This window comes from Melospiza georgiana, chromosome 1, assembly GCF_028018845.1.
Source record: "Melospiza georgiana isolate bMelGeo1 chromosome 1, bMelGeo1.pri, whole genome shotgun sequence".
NCBI lineage: Eukaryota > Metazoa > Chordata > Aves > Passeriformes > Passerellidae > Melospiza > Melospiza georgiana.
This window is the reverse complement of record NC_080430.1, coordinates 132,424,509-132,436,952: the sequence shown is the minus strand read 5'-3', so window position 1 is coordinate 132,436,952 and position 12,444 is coordinate 132,424,509. Positions and strand designations below refer to the sequence as shown.

General features: G+C 43.4%; 1 protein-coding gene across 1 annotated transcript in view; it reads left to right on the top strand.

Moving 5' to 3' along the window:
• Positions 1 to 12,444, top strand: part of LAPTM4B (lysosomal protein transmembrane 4 beta) — a 59,165-nt gene that overhangs the window by 18,902 nt on the left and 27,819 nt on the right. Inside the window, exons 3-4 of the mRNA XM_058024577.1 lie at positions 5,892 to 5,965; positions 6,567 to 6,689. Coding sequence (XP_057880560.1) covers positions 5,892 to 5,965; positions 6,567 to 6,689 — 197 coding nt within the window. The remainder of the gene's footprint in view (positions 1 to 5,891; positions 5,966 to 6,566; positions 6,690 to 12,444) is intronic.

The window sequence follows — 12,444 nt, the reverse complement described above, 5'->3', positions numbered from 1 at the left end:
CAGATGTGCCTTGAGGATCTACACTGAATTAATGATAAGGGGTGATTGCAACTTTATTGTGTCTTCATTGAAAACCCACCTACAACTTCCGACTAAAAATCTTTTTATATAACTGGATTTAAGAAAGTAAGGACCACAGTAGATACAGATGGGCTCCTAGCTGATTCTGACATATTAAAACTGACTGCCTTGTCCTAATTCTCAGAGATTAACCTTGGTAATAACTGTCTGTCAGTGTGGTTTTATATAGCTGACATCAGAGGCCTGCCAGTGCCCAAGGCTTTCAAATTGTAATTCTGTTTTGTAATGCAGTAGCTGTCAGATAAAGTACATTGGGGATTTCCATCTACACTTGAAAATTGTATTTTCTGTATATTTTTATCAAGGCTTCTGAAGTGAACCCTGCAAGACTGTGAAAGGATGGCTTATGGGCCGAGCAACCTCATTTCCATTTGGTAAAGGGAACATTTCACAGGCAGTTAAATTACGAATGAACACTTGAATTAATGTCTCCTTTTATTCTTTGACTCCCTCTGGTTTGGTGCCTTACTGAGTAAAGGCAGTTGAGTCAAGCTATTGACTTTTATGGTTACTGGAAATAGCTGGCAGAAGATAATTTCTTTTTTCTATTCTTTAAGCATGACTGTATTTGTTCAAATGTAATGAAATGTTTTATTATGAGATAAATCACCAGAAAAACTTCCACATACTCTGCTCTTTTCTTACTTTTATTTGTCTTTTTTGAAGCAGTGTTTTCCAGGTTAGCTCTATGCACTGAAACCATGTGTATCAAATACAGGAAGATACATATTTTTTAATCTAAAGAAGGTCCCAAAGTTGTTATCTGTATGTACTTCTGTTGACAAATAATAATGACACAAACATTGATACCCATTATTCTCATTCCTGTTGATCCTCCTATCAATAGAAACAATTAAAAAATGCAGACACGGAGTTTACGTATAACATTTGTCACTCCCTTCCTCTCTCTCCTGTAAGAGAATCCCTCATAAAAGATCTGAAAACATCATCTGGAAAAAAAACCAACAAAATTTATCAGCTGTGTCACAGTAGTCAAATGAAGTTAATGACAGGTTTCCCTTGACTTCCAAGAAACCAGGATTCCCCCAATAATCATATTCAGATTTATTTCTAGCTGTGCCTGGTTTATGGAGAATTCTCAATTTTCTGTTCCTGCAGTGGGGAAAATTCCTGCCACCTGCAGAGCCACAGCCAGTCTGGTGCAAACTGCTTGGAAATACCAGAGCAACATCAGTTCCAATCCCAGGATTTAGTGTGGTTCCAAGGGCATTACCAGAGGCTCCAAAGTACCTGTTTGATTAGTCAGAGAAAGGATTTACCTGAACACTTAGAAAAAAGCTCTAGGCTATTTATTTTCCCTTCTATCCTAGAAAAGGAAGCAAAGGGGAAGAAACTCTGCCAAGATGTAACCATGTGGCAGAGGGAGGTACTGGAGGGAGCAAGCTGCTCGAGCTGCAGCTTGCTGTGCACACCAGTGTGTGTGGTGTGTGTGGCTCCCCAAAATGTACATCTCAGAACCTGGTAAAATGCTGGGCTTCCTCCTGTGCTGGATATTCAGCTGAGCCCATTTAGTCTTGTCTTTCTTTTCATTATTTCCTGAGGGAGTTTAGAAGCTGGACTAGGGAAAATTAGAAATGTGTGAGCTGCTCAATGTAATACTGCTGCTGTTGAAAGACTAATTATCTCAGAGCAGGAGATGGAAAAGCCCTCTAATTCATTTTGACTTCCCAGAGGGTTTTGCCTGAGCCTTCTGCTCAGCTTCTCCAGACACACAGATCATCATCCTGACATGTCAACAGCCCAAACAAGCAGTGGGTGTTGCTTGGTTTTATTTACTGCTGTCATAGTGTCAGAGATGTGTGTGTGATACTTCACAGGCCACATGACAGCAAGGACTGAAATCCTCTGCATGACCTACAGAAACTGAGGGAAACTTTGACACTGATATCAGCAACTTAGGTCAAAATCTGCCCATGTCCCTGCCCTGGGATGGGCAGACAAGACAGGCAGACATCTCAGGACAGGGGACAATAATGTGATGATCTCTCTGATGAATATAACATGCACCCAGAACTTGAAAATATTACTTCAAATAGAAAAACTTTATAAAGAAATCTACAGACAGCATGGTTGGACTTCTGCTGGGGGATAAAAGGAAGTGGTGGAGTAGGTACATTCCTGTCCCAGTCCATCAGCACCTCTTATACAGTACTAGTCCCAGATATAGGGAGAGGCAAAAAACTAAATCCCTTCCCAGTATAAGATATTCAGGGCAGCATCTTCCCCTCTAATTTTATACTCTAGAGTAAATGTGCTGGGCTCAAAGGTGCAGAATATTCTTTCCTTCTCATTGTCCACCTCTCTTTCCCAGGGAGAAAATGCTGCTGCTGTGCAGGTTGTGACCCAGGGGCTGCCTGGTGGCTGGCAGCAGGGGCATCAAGCTTGCACAAGCAGCCTGCAGGGCAGAGCAAGGCAGTAATCCTCAGCTGGCAGTCAGGAGGCTCTTGGATAAATAAGGCTGGGAGAGTGGACTGAGGGAGGGCTGCAGGCTGCTGATCTGCAGCTTTCTGGTCCCTGCTCTCAAAGCTGAGGGCCAGTGATTAACTCCAGGGCTGGGGCAGGTGATGGGGATTTGAGATCTTCATCACTCCGCACCCAGGGACTGCCCTTGCTGGCTGCTCCTCCCTGTCCCTGCAGCACCCACCTCTGCAAGAGCAGAGAGGAAGACAAGGAAATACTTCTGAGGTGATTTGAGGGAGCTTGAGCTGCAGCTTGCTGTGCACCCCATGGCAGCAGCTCTGCCCAGCCCCAGCAGCAGCTTCTCTCCAGAGAGGCAGGAAAGTAGGATGTCACTGCAAGGTATAAGAATTAAAAAACTCAGTTGGTTTCTTTAAACCCAAGGAGAAAACTCAGAAAGCCATCTAGGACAAACAGGCTGGATAACCCCTTCAGCAATGCAAGTGCAGCCCTTCTAGCCATAGAAAGCACAGCATGGCTGGAAAAAAATCACACACCCCTGTCAGTTTCTCATTTAATGTGCTGCATATCTAGTTTCACTCTGATTAATTGAAGCTGACACAGCTCAAAAAACCCAATGAAGCCTTAAATGAGAAAGAACTAGCTTGAGCCAACTAGGACTTGGCATGGTGGAGCACGGTTAGGGAGACACTGGAGACAGGGAGCAGGAGTGTGCAGACCAGATCTTCAATGTCAAGCTCCTCACAGTTTGCTGGGCTCTGGCTCTGAACCAGAGCTGCCACAGTCACCAGCAAAGTGGAACCTGTGACTCCTGCATCTGCTGCAAATGACAATGGCAGCAGCTTCCCCCCAGGTGCAGGAAGGAGGTGGTTGGGATCAAGAACAAATGCATAAGCAATGCCTCCAAACTGATGGTCAGAATCAAAATAGTGATCCATGAGCCTCTTTTACAAGAGGTTCAATTGAGGTTAGTGGCTACAGCAGCAATTTTCACTTCTTTTCTTTCATTACCTTAAGTGTACTAATTTTGATTTCACAAGATGTATGTAGGCAGCCAGAGTAAAAGGCCACACAACCAGAAGTGTCCTTAGAGGCTGCAGTAGAGGTATATATTTTATTAGTAGAGGTATATTTTGTGGATACTTCTTCCTCTTGAGGGCAGAATTCAGATCACTTCTAACAGGCACAGCACAGCCTTTACAGCTCCTGAAAACCTAGAAACTGCTCGAGGTAATGCAGCTCAAATACTGCACTGGTTGTCTAGAGTCCCTACACATTCTAAGAGGAGAAGGAGGTGCCTTTGAAGAGCAGTTTGGAATGACTGAGGTGTCATTCCCTGCTGAATGATGAGCAGGGGGCCCAGCTGCCTCCCCGTGGCATCGTGTAGCACCCATGAGCTGAGCTGGAGGAAGCCACTGTGGAGGCAGCAGGGAGCACCAGGGTGAGCTAAACTTGCTGCTGAGTGCAGGCCCCTCTCCTGGGTGACACCTGCTGATTCTGACAATAAGACAGAGATTCAGGCATTTCTACTGTGAGAAAGGATCTGTGCTCCAGGGCCTCATCAGACCACAGTGGTTTGAATGTGCTCCTCCAAGTGCCAGGAAAGGGCACTTTGTCCTTCAAATTTAATCCATTTAATTAGGAAGTACCTGCCATAGGACTTTTTCTGCGGCATTTGAGTTCCTATGCAATCACAAGGACAAACTCTGGGGGCAAAAGAGAGAGAACAAGAATCCTGAAATCTAGGACACAGGCAGTGCTCTGGAAAAGGGGAAACCTGGGTTCTGAAGTCCTTAATCCTGCTGTTGGTAGGTGCAGTGCCCAAGGAGCCAGAGAACACAAGCAGCTCTGGACATGTCCTCACCTGCCAGCAGCAGTCTCCTCTTGCTCATTTTCCCTCCAGCTTCACAGGTCTCAGGTTCCTCTCTGCATGCAGAAATCTGGATTGGTGCCATCTAGGGCAAAGTTTGTGCTCCCTCAGGCACAGGAGGATCAAGGACTGGGTCTTTGTTCTCTACATGGATGATCATTCTGGTAGGCTGGAAATAATGACAGATCAGACTTGGTGCCTATCCTTCCTCCTCAGGCATCACCTGGCTGAGCCTGCACTGCTTCCTGCTGGTGGCAGGTGAGACCTGTCCACAGCTGCCACATCCCTTCAGAGACTTGGCTGAAGGCTCCAGGCCACGTACCCAGGATCTGATTTTGTTGCGTCCAGGGAGTTGAGTTGAGGACTGTTCCATGCCCCTCATCATGTGCTAGAGTTAGATGTTGTGGCAGTTCTGTGGTGAAATGATGCCATCTTTACACTTTGAATGGTTCCAAAGTCAGGGTAGTGAACATCCTGAACACTGTGGTGTGTCTGTGCATCTCAGAGCTCCTCCATGTACCTCATTGAGGCAGGTAGTTTAAACACTCCTGGTGACGGCAATGTGAACAGGATGGACCTCACAGATACCAACAGAGTGGGATCTCTAAAGCCATGTCCTATATACCTCACGTCCTCTTTGTGCACTGGCTTAACCTCAGAAAATAAGCACAATGTTCCATGCACTCCCAAACTCATTGTAAGGTCAAGTTCAGAAATTCACTTCTGATCTCCTGACAGTGATCTGTAATGTTACCTAGGGATGTGCATATGAAAAGACCAAACGTGATTTTTTTCCCCAGGATCTCCTTCCAACTGTTCATGGCTTAGGAACTTCTTAAATCGAATAAAGAGTTAATTGAAAGCTGGTCAGCAGTAGAATAAAAAGATAGGAGTCTTGTAATTTGTCCAATCAAAGCTTTAAAAAATAGAATGTTTTCCTTCCTTTATGCTTTACCTTTCCTGACAATTATACATTTCCACTAATAAATACATCTCTGTAGTATTATTGGTTGAAATGAAATTTTTCAAGATGTTACTTCTGCTAAGATGACTTTATCTGCCAGTTTTGCTCCTTTTACAGTATAGAGATATATGAGCAATGGTATGCAGCAGCTGTTGGTGAGGAAGCAATCTGGAATGCAGAAAAGCAGACACATTCTCACTACAGATATCAGCACCACGAGTAAAACAGTCCTGTCAAAACTGCTCCTGAGTTTTGAAAATCCATAGTAAAACCAGACCATTCATCTCCATGGTCTTATAGAGGCTGTAGTGGTTTGCACAGTGTCAGCACTTGAACAGATAGAAGCACTGTCTGTGCTTCTTGTATTTAGGAGGTTCCCCACAAAAGCCAGAGATTTCCTCCAGCAATGCCCGAACAATGCGCCTGACTCCATCTCCACCCTGCATTTGAGATGCTCTGCACAAAGGAGGTGGTAAAATAACTGAACCAAGCTCTGAATTTGCCTTCAATCATTGATGTGTCATGTCTCTTTTCCAGATATGTGCATTGCCACTGCAATTTCTCTCCTCATGATTCTGATCTGTGCAATGGCTACATATGGTGCATATAAGGTAATTCATTACATTTGATAATTCATTACGTTTGGGGAGACACGAATAAAGTGAACCACACAACTCCATAGAAACAAAATTAAGAAAACTCTTTTCTAACAATTGCTTTTTTACTTGCTTAGCTGAAAATTGGGAGAGGGAAAAGAAGTTGAAGAGGCAGCAGAAGTGATCGCTTGGATCAGTGGTACCCCAGGGCCCCCTGCTGCAGTTGTGTTGATTGTCTGCAGTTTCAAATATGAGTGAGCTCTGGGCAAATGGTGAATTGAGAGAACTGAATCTTGTACCTATCAAAGTTAAGGGAATTCTTCCCATTCACCTCCCAAGCTTGTGGTTTGTTCCAACATTAATCCTATTAATTAGAAAGGAAAAGTATTGTGTGGTTTCTGAATCTCCTAATGCAGCGAGTTGTGGGAGTTGCACTGCACATATGACTGCGGTAAAGCTGCCAAATTGCCTTGGCCAAACCTCTTGGCTGAATGTCATATTTCGTTTAGCTGATTTAATACTCCATAATGTCAAATATTTCTTAGATTCCTCTAGAAAGACATATTCCTCTATTTTAACTTATGGCTGATGAGTTTCTAATTTATTTCCTTTTTAGCAACATGCAGCTTGGATCATCCCTTTCTTCTGTTACCAGATCTTTGACTTTGCCCTCAACACGTTGGTTGCCATCAGCGTGCTCGTCTATCCCAGCACAATTCAGGACTACCTCCGCCAGCTGGTAAATCACTTCATCTTCACAGACCTCTGGGGGCTTTGGGGGGAAAAACCTCTATACGGTGGAGTTTCTGTCCTGTATTTCTGGCCAGTGGTATCCTTCTCATACAGTCCTTGAGAAGTTCTTTCAGTCCTTGCCAGACTGAATTCAGCATCCTTGCAAGGCTACATTAGTAACTTACTACAATATTTGTGAAAAGCTCAGAAGTTTTGCAATGATATGAAAGCTCTAGCACCATTCATTTAGAGTGAGACTCATATTGCAAGACTTGGATGATGAATAATTGCTTTTGCATTCAGAGTTATTGTATTCATATATGGCTTATTTTTGGTACTCTTTCAAGGATATTTTATTGCTCCTTTTAATTTATTTGGTAGCTATAACACATTTAATTAGGCAGGAGTTTGATTGAGTGTAGGTTTGGTTTTGCTAGAAAATATTTTGGATTCTGTCCTAGGGATATTTAGAGTCTCCCTTCTCATTCTGCCTTGAAAAACATCTATGGCCAGTATTGCATAAGTGTGCAAGGTATGATCACCACCCCCAAAAGCAAAGACAAGAGCCCACCAGCCTCTGTCTCATCACAGGAACACATCCCACATCCAGCAGGGTTCACATGGAGTCACAGAGCTCTGGAGAAGCCAGTGCTGCAAATGTCTCTGAAAATCTGCCTTGAGAGCCTGAATACAGATTAGCTTGGCTGTGAACTTTGTAGTGTGGATGGAAAGCTGGCCAGTATAAATAACAGGTAATGAGAACCAGCAGGCAGATAAGTAGCCACACAAATCTGCAGCAAGAGGCAATGTGTCATGCCAGTGAGAGCTGGGATGTATCAGGAGCCTGTTATCCTTCATCTTACTTAACACCCACCTGCATTCACAGCTGATGTTGCATTGGAAGAGAAGCAGAGGCATAAATCAGAAGGTTCTCAGAGATATGAGTGGAAAAGAGCAAATTACAGCCATGGTTTGGGAGTGCTACAGCTGGCACTGCCACTTCTGGAGCCTTGCTGCTTGTCCTTTGCCTACAGACCCTTGTTGCTGCATGGGTGCCAGCCCTGCTCTTCTGGCAGCACGAGCATCTGTGTGGCTGCAGAGCTCTCCCCCCTCCCAGAGCATGAGTTGTAACCAGATTTTACTCAGTCTTGGTCACTATGCAAGAACTGGATGGGGACAAAAACAGGCTGGTCAATGTTCACTTAAAAGCCTCTGCTGTTCTGCTGAAAATCTGGTGCTGCATTTGGAGGTGACTCACTGGAAGGGCAAAGACCAGCTGTTCCTCTTGAAATGTGTGCTAAAAATCCCTTTATTTCCTTGCAGATAAAAAAAATAACAGGTCCTTCTGTAGCAGAAATAGAAAGAGCAGGTTTTGGAAGGGATTTGGTGCAGCACAGCACTCTGATCTGTACTGCTGCTCTGGAGTGCTGAATCTTTGGTTGCACAAATCTTTGTCTTGCTGTTGTAAATCATATTCTGGACTGATAATGAAATGCCACAGGTCTTCAGGAGTGCCAAACTGTCAGTGCTCCAAAGGGCAAGGGGGATTTCCAGGATAATTATAGGCTGATTAGCCTGACATTGCTACCAAGCAGAATATTAACAGAAGGGCTGGGGCTGAGAGGACAGTCAATTGATAATGGATTAGACCAGAAAAAATTTATTAATGACTGCCAGCACAGTTTCATGGGAAATCAGTCCTGCAGGCAAGCTCATTTTCCTTCACTGACAAGATTACTGACTCCATCAATAAAGATGGGCAGGGGCATAATGGGCTTGATGAGATGTTTGGCTTTGCAGCATGATGCTCAGAGCAACAATAAAGCACCAGATCAATACAGGATGTATCACATGGATTAGGAGAGGGTTGCTGGCACACTGCACAGGGGCTGTGGTCAAGCTGACCATCTGCCAGTGAGTTTCTGTTTTCAGTAGAGGAAGGTCTCCAGCAATCAGCAGTAGATTTCATGCTCCTCCTGACTTCCATTAATAATGTTGGACCCCAAGAGGCACTTCACAAAAGCTGATGTCAGCCGTGGGAGAGCTTCTCCAGGCTCATTGTCAGGAGGGATTGAGTCCTTTGGTGGGAGGCTGTGAGCAGGAATATAATCTGGCTGTTCTGTGTCATCCTCTGGAAGCCCCTCCCCTGCATTGCCCAGAGTGAGCACAGCTCTGCATCTCCCAGTGGCAGCACTTGTGACTTTTCCCTGCAGATTCACTTCTCATGAAACCCGTGGCTGACACTGAGCTGGACTGCCTGAGAACTTGAGTTCAGCCACCAATCTCAGTTGCTACAGAGATTAATGCCAAGGAATGTAAAGGCCTGAGCAATACAGATGAGCATACAGTTTGACAACTGTGCCTGGGATGCAGTGACCCTGTAAGCAGCCTAGGGATTTACATGCCAAAACTAGAGTCCCTAGGTTGTTTTGCTGTTTGCAAAAATTGCTCTTGGGATTTGTGGACAGAAAAAAGAGCAATTAATAGTAAGGGAGAGGAGGCTTCCCTTCTCTGTTGGTAGTGTGGATTTCCTTCATCTATTTTTGGAGACTGATTGTAAGAAAACAATGCTTGCAAGTCAGAGAACATACAGAAAAGTCCCTTTGAATAAACTATATAAAAGCTGGATATTTTGTAGTATGATGAGAGACAATCAGCTTTTCCTGCTTCATTTACTGAGAAAGAAGACCAAGAGGTAGTGCCATTAGAGCTTTCATATGCAAAATAATGAGGTATTAAAATGCTGTTTAAATTAGATGTAAGGCATAATGCTAATGAGCGGCTGGAAGCTAGTTCAAGTTAAGTTCATTTAGAAACAAGGATTAGTTTGTGTTTTATCATTTATGCTGAAGATTAGTGATGGGGAAAAACTACCAAGAGCTGTGATGAATTTTGAACAGTTAATGTCACCTGTTCAAAAAAGTTTTGAAACTGTTCTGCATCTGCTTTGAAGCTGATTATGCCTCCTGTGTCTTGGGTGATGTGGCTCAACTGGAGGCCCTTGTCCCTTTACCTGGAAGGGCTGCATCTGTTGGCATAAGGTTGTTACATTTGGTTCAGAGTAGGTACATCTGTCTGAGTGGGCAGGACCAGAGGGGAGATGTGAAGGGCACATCCACCCTTACCAGATACTCAGATATGGGACAAGGTGAAAATCAATTACACCATGAATGCAGGGCCATTCGGGTGTGATCCCTCCTGATGGTTTGCAAACCCCAAGGCCTGGGGTTGTCTTGCCCTCACCCCTTTGCAGTGGTCTGCCAGGGTAGGCAGGAACAAGGATTGTGTTTCTTCCTGGCATTCTTACAGTTTCTGTTCCTCTAAAACCACTTTGCACTGGGGAAATGGTATTTTAGGGGGCACAGCTCCATAAGGTAAATGAAAAATCCCAACTGTTCTTCAAATCCATTATGGAATATCTGGAAGAAAGTTTGCATTTGGTAACAGAATACATTTAGCAGTCTCAGAAGAACTTTTTGTTTGCTCTAAGGTGAGAAAAACCCTGTTTCTTTAACCATTTCTACTTTACTACTATCTGGTATTGTTATATAGTTACTTTGGTATCATACTATGGTTACTTTTACATCTGCCAGATGTCAGCGTGTGGGTGATGAGTTACAGCTGCTGTGAAACTCTCCGTGTACTGTTAGCAAGATGACGATCACATATCAATGAGCTGGTCAGGGCCACAGCTGAAAGTGTTGCAGTAGTGCTCGCAGGGTGTTTGGTAACATCAGTCTGTACTGGCTTCTTCTTTGGAAACTTCTTGTTGCCTTTTGATACCCAGCTGCACTCAGGTGTGCGACAATTGCCATGGATTGCAGGAGCATCTTAGCCTGAAGGGTCATGTAAAATCAGTCAATGTTACAAGTTTTGAATTTAGTAAGTTTTGTGGTGATCATGTGATCAAAGTTTCTAAGAGTTACACTGGATATTTTGGTCATTATCATTGTCATGTAAAAAGCAAAAACTTTTGCATACAGCAAATTCAACATATGTAAAATAAAAATCATTTAGTTCTTGCTCTAAGCAGAGGTCTAAAGCAGTTTGACCTAAAGCACATTTCTTTTGTTTAACCCCACTAAATCTTTGATATATTGGCATTTTAAAGCCTTCCAATTAAACACTTCATCTTCTGTCATCTGATAACAGCATATGAAATGATTGAAGCACAGGTGCAGAACAGGCTGGTCTGCAACTGAGTTATGCAAACTTTTTTCTAATCAAAATGCAGGACTATGACAGTTCATCTAAACAAAATTTCAAAGTATATTAAGTAACTTTACTGTGGGACTGCCTACAATGCTGCTGCCTAACAATTCAGGTGGTATCAGTCATGCTTTTAAATTTATGGAGAAATGTCTAGAGGACATAAAAGAGAATAACCTAAAGAAATTTTCCCTATAAATTAAAGCTTAAAACCAAAATATCCTTTCTGACTTTTTTAATGCCATTTTATAATTCCAAAGAAGTACCACTAACTTCATAGCAGAGCTTTACAAATTCTACAGAGACATTGCTGTTTTCTTTCAATGTTGTAAGTTTCAATACTTGTAGGATTGTAACTTGGAATGACAATCCACACACTGTATTTTAAAGTGGATTTTTTGTTATCCAAGGGGAAGTAAGACATGAAAGGTCATGCCAGCAGGCTGAGGAAATGAGAAATGGCTTTAGCCTTTGTCATTTTATTCTTTTTGTGCATTTGTATGATACCAATGCAGCAGAAATGTACTTTCCATGGACATTTTTGAGTCTTTTAAAGTGTCTAATAGGGCTTTGATATGCATAAGCAGTATTTTTTTTTAATTAGAAGTGTATCAGGTATATTATTATGCACACAGCCCTCTCCATATCCATGACAAGGTTATAAATGACACTTTAATTACAACTTTAACTTGCCAGTGCAACACCATTGCAATTACCTTTTGTTTGTATAGAAAATTTCATCATGTTCTGCTCCAAAGTCACTCCTGTATTTCCAATGATAGGCTTAGTTTTTCCCACCCAGATGTATTTCAGTCACAGCTTCATCAAGCCTTGCACAACATCTGACACTGATCTTTTTCCAGAAGTTTCAGCACCGAGCCTGGTGCTGGAATCTTCTCAGCAGCAGGATTTCAGCTATTGGTCTTCCCACAGGAGAGCAAACTCCCAAGACAGGAGCAGAATTTCTTTTCCCACCTCATGTATCCTCATCAATATTTAAATTCATCATTGCAGTCAGTGAAGACCAGTGGTCTGATTCATCTGAACCACTCTTGGTACCTGTTTTTCTGTGGGAATTCATGAGATTTTGGGAACAGTTGCAGCCATGGGATGGGACCCCAAGGGCTGCCTAATGGCACCAGTTCCAGTGTGGTCCCTGTACCATGTGAGACTGGAGCCCCTGAGATGCTTCCTACCATCTTTCCTGATTCTTTGCCAAAGGTTCAGGTATCATAAATTGGTTTTCCTACAGCACTGGAGGGGTTTGTAGCTGGGATTTAAGATCAGACTGCTCATAGGCCGGCCCAGCCCAGTTAGAAAAAAAGGCAAAGTGGTTTCTTCCATGCTGACCCAGTGCTCCTGGGCTATCCATCAGAGAACTGAAAGCTTTGTCTCCCACATAGGAAGCCTGGAAGCCCCAGAAGAGACTGACTTTCATTTTCACATCCTGCACCAAGATCCCTGGCACCTGTGTGTGGGGATGACCATGGCATGGGTGCAGCACCCACCTGCCTTGCTGGGGCTGCCTACACCTCTCATCTCTTCATCTCTCA